The 10375-nt window shown below is 54.0% G+C and overlaps 1 protein-coding gene across 2 annotated transcripts; it reads left to right on the forward strand.

The window, feature by feature from the left end:
- The first annotated feature begins 2699 nt into the window (after positions 1–2699).
- Positions 2700–9806, forward strand: BATF2 (basic leucine zipper ATF-like transcription factor 2). Of its 2 annotated transcripts, none has more exons than XM_005894077.2 (3): positions 2700–2916; positions 4471–4575; positions 7784–9806. In XM_005894077.2, exons 1-3 carry the CDS (start codon positions 2878–2880, stop codon positions 8465–8467), a joined length of 828 nt encoding a protein of 275 aa, XP_005894139.1. In that variant the 5' UTR covers positions 2700–2877; the 3' UTR covers positions 8468–9806. The 2 variants fall into 2 exon arrangements, with proteins under 2 accessions (XP_005894139.1, XP_070215649.1); XM_070359548.1 differs by having other exon boundaries at positions 7787–9806.
- The last annotated feature ends 569 nt before the right edge of the window (positions 9807–10375 follow it).

The following is a 10375-nucleotide window of genomic DNA, read 5'->3' on the forward strand; positions in this document are numbered from 1 at the left end:
GCTTGAGGTGGGGATACCTGGGCCCTAGCCCTATTCACCCCTCCCTCCCCACCTCCAGGTGTGTTTTCCTTGGTTACATCATGCCTGTGGCTCCCCCGGAGGAGGAGCCCCTTCCCTGAGGAGCTTATGGCCTAATGAGCCCCTCAGGTGCCCGCCTCAGGCAAGAGGCCTCAGCCCTCTTGGTTTCTGGGAAACAGGAGTAATTCAGAGTAGTTGGGGCAGCCTCACTGCATGGGGTGCCCCCACTTTAGCCTCCTCCCCCAGGCCCTTCACACACAAGGAGGGCCAGGCCCAGCCGTCATGCCCAATCCCATGTATACACAGGCATTTAAAATTATGAGGTGGCATAATTCCTCCTGTGTCCCCACAAATCTCAGGAATGGGAATGGATTCTAACCAGATAGTACTTCACCATATGCAAAGAGCTCTCTTCTCATTTCATTCGTTCCCATCTTCAAATCAACTTTGTAAACAGGTATGATTTCCTGGTCATCCACAGCATCTATACAAGAACACTGAGATCCCAGGTGCTAGACCTGGTGAGGAGAGTGCCACGTGCCAGATTCCAGTCTGACTCTAGAGCAGAAACAGGTTTCATGCCCACTTCTGGCATGAAAGTGTTATGAAAGTGTTGGTCGCTCAGTCCTATCTGACTCTGCGACCCCGTGGACTGCAGCCCACCAGGCTCCTCTGTCCATGGAATTCTCCAGGCAAGAACACTGGAGTGGGTAGCCAGTCCCTTCTCCAGGGGATCCTCCCAACCCAGGTATTGAACCTAGGTCTCTTGCACTGCAGGCAGATTCTGTACTGTCTGAGCTACTGGGGAAGCCCAAGTCTCTCAGTCGTGTCTGACTGTCTGTGACCCCATGGACTGTAGCCCGCCAGGCTCCTCTGTCCCAGAATTCTCCCAGCAAGAATACTGGGGTGGGTAGCAGGGGACTATTGCTCTCAATGCCCTGCTCATGACAGGCATTACTGATCAATTATGGCATGGCAGACATTGCTAATCAATTGCGGTGTTCTTTTCTTTTTCTCTCTTTTGGCTGCTCATGAGTCTTGTAGGGATCTTAGTTCCCCCACCAGGGATTGAACCCAGGCTACGGCAGTGAAAGTGCCACGTCCAAAGCACTGGACCACCAGGGAGTTCCTGACAGTGTTCTTTTCTAATAAGCTCAGAGACAGCTGTGAACTCCTCAACACATTATCTCTCAGGACACCATTATCTGTCAGAAGATGGAATCCACAGTATTTACCCACACCATCAGTCTTGAGCCCTTGAGACTCAGGCACAACCCCCAGATGCTCTGGTCAGCAGACCACAGGACTCTTCACTGTACATCAGTTATGATGCTGTTCTTGGACAGGAATCAGTGGCTCCACCATCCCCTGAACTTCTGTCGCTCCCAAGCATGGTCTGTCTTAGAGATACAGCAACCATACAGATTTGCCTGGGGCTTCAGGTTTTTTTAGGTCTTTAACAAAACTTTTTATTATGAAACATTTCAGGACTACCCCAAAGTGTGGTGGTGGTGGTCTACTCACTAAGTCGTATCCGACTCTTTGTGACCCCACAGACTGTAGCCCACCTGGCTCCTCTGTCCATGGGATTTCCCAGGCAAGAATACTGGAATGGGTTGCCCTTTCCCTCTCCAGGACCCCAGAGTGTAGCTAATAGTACTATCACAAGACAACTTCGTTCCCACAGTTGAAGCACTGATATTTCACAGACGCACTGAAGTCTCTGTGGGCCCCTTTAGTCCCTCTCCACCTCCACCCCCACCAAGCCACCACTCTCTGAATTTTGTGTTTCTGATTCTCCTGCATATTTTTATGCTTTTCCTACGTAATCACATATCCTATTATTCACCATTACAGAAATGGTGTTATTCAGATCTTGTTGCCACTTGTCATTTTCGTCCAAGTGGGTGGAATGAACTTTTAGACACGATGATACACGCAGCTTTGACTCTTCGCCGCATTACAATTGTATTTCTTGGGCCCTCGTTCTGCACCGGCCACATTTTCAGGTGCCTCACCTGCCTTCACGTACATAACCTTCGCAACAAAACTATCTTTATCCCCACTTCACAGATTTGGAAACAGAGGCACAGAAAGGTGAAATGACGAACCTGAGTCACGTAGCTTGGAAGCTGTGCTCTTAACTGCTAGACGCCACTCTCTCTTCTGCTGCGTGGTCTGTTGTATGAAAACACAGCCATTAGCCATCTGTTCGTCTATTTAAGGGCCATTGCTTATTTTTGCAGACTTGTCTCAACATTATTAGTCTCACAGGGTTGGGGGAGGTGGTTATATTATCTTGCTTAGTTCCTACATCAAGCCTGTGAGTGGATATCTGTATCATCTCCCTTTTTAGACGAGGAAACTAAGGCTCAGAGAGGGTAAATCACCTTCTGAAAGCTGCACAGCTCCAACGAGCCAAAAGTGGGCTGTGAACCTGGCTCCTGCAATTGTGGAGCCCAGGGGTCCCCCCACATCCCTGGTGAGCCCTCGGTGCCCCACTGGCTTCTTCTCTTGGCTCTGTCGTTGGCAGCCTGCCCGCCCTCTCCTACAACAGCCTCCCCACACCTGGCCTTCAGCCCCCCTCCTCTGGCCACCCTCCACCGTCCTCATCCCAGAGAAGGGGCCCAACCGGAAGGCCCGTTCATGTGAGGAAATTCCAGCCACGTGAGCCAAGCCGAGCCTGGGATTCTGAGCAGCCGGTGGCTTTAGGAGAAACTGAAACTTGGCTTGTTGGGGGCGGAGTGGTCACCGGGGATTTAAAGAGCTGCCACTTCCTTGGGCCCCAAGAGGGCACTGGGAGGTCACAGCAGCTGAGGGACGCCCCGACCGGTGTGAGCCCGGGTTCTCCTCCCCACCATGCACCTCTGCGGGGGCGATGGGCCTCTGACCAGGACGGTGAGTGCAGGGGAGCAGGTTCGGGGGCTAAGAAGGGGAACATGCCTCAGGGTGCCGGGGCCGGCTCTGTTCGCATGGGCTTGGGGGCGGAGGCCTCACACACCCCATCTCTGGACCTCAGTCTCCTTAGGGGTTTGGCTTGAGGGCTTTCCTGCTTTCACATTGCGGATCCAGGCTTCAGTTTAGAACTCGGCCTCTGATTACAGCTGCTCCTCACTACCTGTCCTACGCTGCCATTACAGGAGCCTCCTCCTTCCTCCCCCAGCTCTGGCCACGGTTCCCCTGGAGGCCTTGCCTCTAGTCCAGAACCCAAGTACCAGAGGCCCAAGGCCTTCTCTTATGGCAGGTCTTTCCCCTCCAGACTCCAGTCTCTCAGGCCCCAGCACCTGCAAGGGGCCTCCTGAACCTGGGAGTCGCAGAGTCCTCAGCCAGGGCGGCAGGGTCTTGCCTGAGGTCCCCACACTCAGAACACACCTCCCAGAGTGACCTGAGGGAGGGGGTTGTGGGGTCTCCAGTGTTCCCTCTTGTCTGATTTTCCAGAGCCCTGGGCATTTGGGTTAACTATTTCATCTAAGTTCATGAACCCAGTGTAGGGAGAGGGTCACAGCTGTCACCCTCTGCGTCCGCTCTTCTGTCAGAGGGGACTCATTCCCTCATTCTAGGCTGCTGGCCCACTAGAATGCAAGTAGCCTGAGGGCAGAGAGTACTGCCTCTTAGTTTGCTGCCGTGTCCCCTCAGCTCAGTGCGTGGCACATCATAGTGCACAAATGTCTGTGGGATTAATGAATATCAGCTTTGGGCCTGCGCTGGGCAAGGGAACACAGAGTAGAATCAGAATCGCGCCCCGTCCCGTCCTCACAGAAAGAGCTCAGGGCTAGAGAAATCAACACCTTAACAGTGGAAACAGTAGTGATTAGAACAACAGCGACTTTTATTAACCCCTGCCAGCTTTCCAGCCAGTGAGGAAGGCACCTGTGCCTCCATTTGGGGCAGATCAGGCAATGGGGCTCAGGGAAGTGAGTGATCTACCCAGAGCAACACGGTCCATAAGGAGGCTGTAGGTGTGAAGCGGGTTGTCTAGGGCATGTGCTGCCCGGTCATGAGCTGTGAGTGGTACGTGTGTGAGGCTGGCATTCCACCGAGCGGTGCTGTGTCTGTGATGGGGTGTGTGGACACCGACGGAGCCAGAGAGGGCTTCTGGGGGAAAGGGGACCCTCGGGGACTTGATTCAAGAAGGATATGGCTGAGACTTCCGTGGTGGTTCAGTGGTTAAGTCTCCAGGCTTCCAATTTAGGGGTCATGGGTTTGAACCCTGGTGGCTCCCCCTGGCTGCTCCCTCTACCTTTAGACAGCAGCCCAGCTAGACCCTCACTCCTTGCTGGCTGTTTGGCTCAAATGTCACCGCCTCAGAAGGAGAAGGTCTTTCTAAACACCTGAGCTAAACTAAGATCCCACAGGCTGCACAGCACTGACCCTCCCCAAAAGAGAAGGGGATGGCTTTACAGCTAGCCCGCCCCTGCCGGGCCCCCTGAGCCCTAGTCTCTCACCCTACAGGACGCTGAGGAGCATCAGAGGCAGCTGAGGAAGAAACAGAAGAACCGGGCAGCCGCCCAGAGAAGCCGGCAGAAGCACACGAACAAGGCGGATGCCCTGCACCAGGTGGGGCTGCCTCCCTTCCCTTCCCCGACGTCACTCACCTGGCCCGGCCACCTCTTCTCTGTCCCACTAATCAGCAGTTCCCCTGCACTGCTGTAGGTGCCAGGGGCCCTGAACTTGGGGAGAGAGGAGGGCTCTGCTGCTGAGATTCAAAAATTCCTGAGTGTTGAGCGGAAATTGTGTGCCAGATACGCGGGGCTCCAGGGGCATGACAGTGCATCCTCAGCCCAGGCCTGCCCTCAAGGCACTCCCAGTCTAGAGGGAGGAGACAAGAAGGGGAGGGAAACTGGGAGAACCTGGCCCAGTGACCAGGTGAGGCCTTCATTCAAAGGTAGGTCCCTGAGCCTTGCCCATCCAGAACCTAGCTCAGAGGTGCTGCACTGCGGTGATCACCCTGCCTGTCTGGGTTCTGATGTAAGTGGCCAAGACCGTCTGTGAGAAACTGGTTCAGGGTTAAGACAGGCTGGCTTTAGAGTCCCAGCTGCTGCATTCCATAGCTGCAGGTCATTTCCTTCACTGAGCTTCACTGTCCTCATCTGAAAATCCCTGCCCCCTGGCAGGACCCTTGTGAAGACTAAAGGAGGCCAAGGAGCCTGGTGGGGTGGAGGGTGGGGGGCTCCACTCACACTTGATGGTAACCTGACCTCAGATGGTAACCTGACCTTGGGGTTTCCCTTCTTCCTCTGTGCAGAAAGGACACACCTCGGGGGGCCCGTTAAGAGCTGGGTTCAGGACCTGGCCTTTGGTTGGGCTGCATACACGGTAGTCCTTACTGCAATGAGTAAACTTCGGAGCCCTCCACACCCAAAGGTCCTACGCTCTCTGCGACCCCACCCGCACCATCCACCTTCCTCTCCTAACATCCTGCACCTCGTTCTCTCTGTTCCTTCCTTGGTGGAGCATGTCCAGCCTCAGGGGCTCCCCCGGCTGCTCCCTCTGTCTTCAGACAGCAGCCCAGCTAGATCTTCACTCCTTGCTGGGTGTTTGGCTCAAATGTCACCGCCTCAAAAGGAGGAGGTCTTTCTAAACGTCTGAGCTAAAGAGACCTCACCTATTACTCTGCTTTATTTTTCTGGTTAGCACTGACCTTGCATCACAAGTTTAGATGTTGACCATTGCTTGTCCTCCTCCCCAGACTGTAAGCACCCTGAAGGCAGGGAGCTCTTCTGCTGCCTACTGTCTCCCCATCACCTGGACCAGTGCCTGGCAGATAGAAGGAACTCAGTATTTCTCTGTGGAGTGAACAATAGAGTCAAAATAAAGTGGGAACTCATAGGTAGGAACAACACACAGGTAGTTGGGTTAAGGTGATACAGAGATGAAGTCTGAGCTGGTTTTGAGGGATGAATAGGAGTTTTCCAAATGGATGAAGGTAAGAAAAAGCATTGCAGGCAAATGAAATAGGGCTGGCACGAGCATAAGAGAGTTGCACCCTGTACAATGCATGAGAATGAGGGCTGATACCCAGGATGGCATGCTTGGGAGCAGCTGAGACTTCATGAGCTCATTCATTCCTTCCTTCCAGAAATGCCTACTGAGTATCTCTCGTGCAGCAAGCACAGTTCTAAGCACTGTAGATACAGCTGTGAACACAGCACACAAAAGTCCAGTTCACCCTCCTAGGGCTCGTATTTTCATGGGGAAGCTGGATAGACAAATAAATGACCCATGAGGTATTTGGGATATCAGATAGTGATAAGTGCTCTAGGAAGGATTAAAGCAGGGAAGAGAGAAGGGAGTGGGATATGTAGGGTGATGGAAACCTACCTGGGGAAGCCCTCCCGGAGGAGGTGACGTTGAGCAACCTGAGGGTGGTAAATGAATGAATAAGTGACCCAGTTTCTGGAGGTGAATTGATGCCTTTGGAGAATTTAGGTAAAGAGTGACCTAATGACATGTTTTTAAAATGTCTTTCCAACTTCCACAGCAGAAACCAGCTTGGGAGTGGCGCTGTGGGTGGCTTTGAGGCCTGTTAGAACTTTGAGTCCATGGCTTAAGCAACATTTTAATATAAAACACCCTTGCAGCTTCTTCTTTTAGAAAGTGTCCATAAGAGGCAGGGCAAGGGACGCAAAGGAAGTCACTGAGCCAGCTGCTGCTGCTGCTGCTGCTGCTGCTAAGTCACTTCAGTCGTGTCTGACTCTTTGTGACCCCATAGATGGCAACCCACAAGGCTCCCCCGTCCCTGGGATTCTCCAGGCAAGAACACTGGAGTGAGTTGCCATTTCCTTCTCCAATGCATGAAAGTGAAAAGTGAAAGTGAAGTTGCTCAGTCGTGTCTGACTCCTAGCGACCCCATGGACTGCAGCCTACCAGGCTCCTCTGTCCATGGGATTTTCCAGGCAAGAGCACTGGAGTGGGGTGCCATTGCCTTCTCCGAGTCTGATGAGCTGTGGAAATAAAGTTTCTTCTGCATTTTCCACCACTGTTGCCATCATACTAATAAATGATTGTTTAGAACTTCACATTGATTACTGTCCCACTGAGTTCCCACCCAGTACTCAGCAGAACAGAACCTAAATGCCGAAAAGAGCACACCCGTGCTGCCAACCTGTAAAACGTGACCCTGGACTCCGCCCACAGTGCCTTGGTGGGCAAGTGCTGGATGTCGAGGAGGTCTGGCAGTGGCACTGAGCAGCCTAGAAGTGTCCAGGACAGAGGACATCTAAGTTGTCACAAGAAGGCCATGTCAGGATTAGACCGGGGAAGCGGGGCTGGAATTGTCCAGGCAGAGGAGACTGCAAGTGTGACGAGGAAGCAGAGTCCATTTGAGGAACAGGAAGTGGAGGCATCAGGAGCAGTTGGAGAGATAAAACTGGAAGTGTGAGCTGGGGCCCCCACACATGGGGAGTCACGGGAGACTTTAAAGGGCTTTAATGTTCCATTAGCACTGCAGCCGTCGAATGTCTCCTCTGGGCCAAGAGATCACGTAGTTTGAGAGGCGCACCAGTTAGGAGGCTGGTAGAGCTCCCGGGTGAGTGGAGACCCCAGGCTGGCTGGCTCAGGGACCTGGCACTGGGGAGAGAGAGCAGACAGGTCTGAGCTGGTGGTCATGAATGTCTGGCCAGAGAGCAGCCAAAGGGCATTGAGGTGGCAGGAGTATCTTTCCTCCTAAATTGAGGACCCTGGGGCATTGGGAAATAGGGCTCAAGCTGGGCCTCTGACTCTGGCTGACATAACCCTCCCCACCTATATCTGCTTCTCCCCCCAGCAGCATGAGTCACTGGAGAAGCAGAACCACGCCCTGCGGAAGGAGATCCAGGCCCTTCAGGCCGAGCTGGCCTGGTGGACTCAGGCCCTGCACGTGCATGAGCGCCTGTGCCTGCTGGACTGTGCCTCCTGCTTGGCTCCAGGGGCCGCTGGCTGCTGGGGCCAGGCCGAGCGGCCCCCAGGCTCCGTGCCCCACGGACAGCATGGCTGCCAGGAGCAGCTGGGCCTGTTCCGGACCCCAGTCTCTTCTCCCTCGGCTCCGCAACCCTCTCCAGACCCACAGCCTCATGGTTCCCTCGGCCTCCTCCTGTCCCCTCTGCCCTCACTGTCCCTCGGTCCCACTGCAGTCACTGCATCTCCTGCACAGCTGTCACCCAGCCCTGCCCAGTCCACCTCCCCTGCTGGCTCTGGCCTGCTGAAACCTTCCTCTAAGCTCAACATCGTCCTGCCCAGCCCCACAGCCCAACCTACCCCTCTAGAGTTCCTCAGGCTGGAGCACCCCAACGGGGGGAAGCCAGGGTCCACACCCCACAGCCCCTCAGCTGCTACGGGGCTGGGGTCTCTGCAGGGCAGGGAGCATAAGCCAGCTTCCTCAGCAGCAGATTGGCAAGGGCTGGGCGTGGATCCCAGCCCCCACCCCCTCCTGGACTTCCCTCTGCTCTCTTCTGCTCAAGTCCACTTCTAACCTGGCCCCCAGAACTGGGCTAACGCCTTCCTTGGACCCAGGAAGCAGCCTCAGCACACAGGCATCTCCTCTGTTGCTGCTGGGGGCTGCCTTTCTTGGCTGACCAGCTAACTAGGAGTGGAAAGGACACAGAGGCTCAGAGAAGCCAAGTGACTTGTCCAAGGTCACACAGCCTTTCTTGGGACCCAAAACATCACAATCTGCTCCTCCTTCTCCTGGTGGGATCCTGGCCCAGGCACCGTAGGGGCTGGGGTCCTAGAAACCTAGAGCCGGCATGAGAGGTTTAAGTGCTGGGAGTGGGGAGGGACGCTCCCCACTGTTTGCTCTGTGATTCCCAGGGCCACAAAGCCCTGTAATTTCTGAAAGTTTGCCTTTACTGGGGCTGGTCCAGAGCCCAAACCCAGGTGGGGAAGGGCCCAGCAGGAGCCCAGAAGAGAATCCTTTCTGCTCCTAGTAGTTTTTCAATGCCAAAGAGCTGAACCTGTGGGTTGGAGTTGTGGACAAGCCTGGAGCAGTCCCCTCTGGGATTTCTACCCACTGAGGGTCCATAGCCACATGGTGACCTTGGATTCTGAAGGGTCGGCTCACCAAGCTATTCCCGAAAACTCCCTACCTCTCCCTTCCTCCCAGGGCCATGGTGAGTGGACTTCTGAGAGCATTCATATCCTGCACAAAAGGCAGGTGGAAAGAATGAGGGAAGGACCAGGTGCAAACTTAGGTTTGAGCAAGTGGTGGACTTGAACCTTTTGCTTTGTGATTCCCTGCTTCCCAGGTGGTGATAGTGGTAAAGAACTTGCCTGCCAATGCAGGAGACGTAAGAGACGCAGGTTCCAGCCCTAGGTTGGGAAGATCCCCTGGAGGAGGGCATGGCAACCCACTCCAGTATTCTTGCTTGGAGAATCCCCCTGGACAGAGGAGCCTGGCGGGCTACAGTCCGTGGGGGCGCAAAGAGTTGGACATGACTGAGCAACTAGCACTTAGCACGCAGCGAGACCTGTGTCTTTTTCAGTGCTGTCCTCATCCCTGTGCAGCCCACAGGCCCCCATTACCCTCCAGCCCCTCTGAGCAATGACCCTGTTGCTCTTTGGCCTGATGGAGCAGGGTCCTGGGACCAGATAGGAGCACAGTTGCAGCGCCTGCTTGGGGATGGGGGTGGAAGTGGGGGACGGTTCTCATTCAGACTCAAGACAAACACTGTAAGGGGACAGAGATGAGAAACTCCAGCTCTTCACCCAGATTTACACATGTAAGCAGACACTAGGCTAGTGTTTGACACACTCCAGGAAATGCTGAGCACTTGGTACCTATGTTATGGTAAATAAAGTGTTTTCCAATTCTTTTTGCTTTGGTTAGTTGTTTAAAATTCTGACTGTACTTTGTACTATTGAACCAAAAGACCTTTGAAAGGAAAGCACATGGTCTAGAATCTTAGGTGGGCAATCCCTCATGGACCTCTTAATCCAACCTCCCTTCCCATTTTGCAGATGAGGAGACTGAGGCCTTAAGATGGGATGGACTTGCTCAGAGTCATGCAGGAAGAGGAGGTGTCGTGGCCACAGGATTGTGGATGGCTACAGAGCAGGAGTCACCAGCAGGTTCAGGGAGAACAGACTGGTGGGAGGGAAGCCAAGACATTGTTGGTTGGAGGCTGGCTTGAGTCTGGGACAAGAGTCGATATGACGTATGGTGCTCCAGGACTCGTGGGGTGACGAGGACACTGTGGCCTGGCTTGTGTCTGTATAACCTAAAATTTGTCAGGCACTCTCTGTGTAACTTGGGTTAACTCATTGATGCCTCTAATAACTCTGGAAAGTAGATATAATTATTACCCCATTGTTTGGAAGGGGAAACCAAGGCCCACGGGTGTAAAGGTCATGTAGCTAGGAAATGGTATAGGCTTGATGTAAC

This window comes from Bos mutus, chromosome 22 (assembly GCF_027580195.1).
Source record: "Bos mutus isolate GX-2022 chromosome 22, NWIPB_WYAK_1.1, whole genome shotgun sequence".
Classification (NCBI taxonomy): Eukaryota; Metazoa; Chordata; class Mammalia; order Artiodactyla; family Bovidae; genus Bos; species Bos mutus.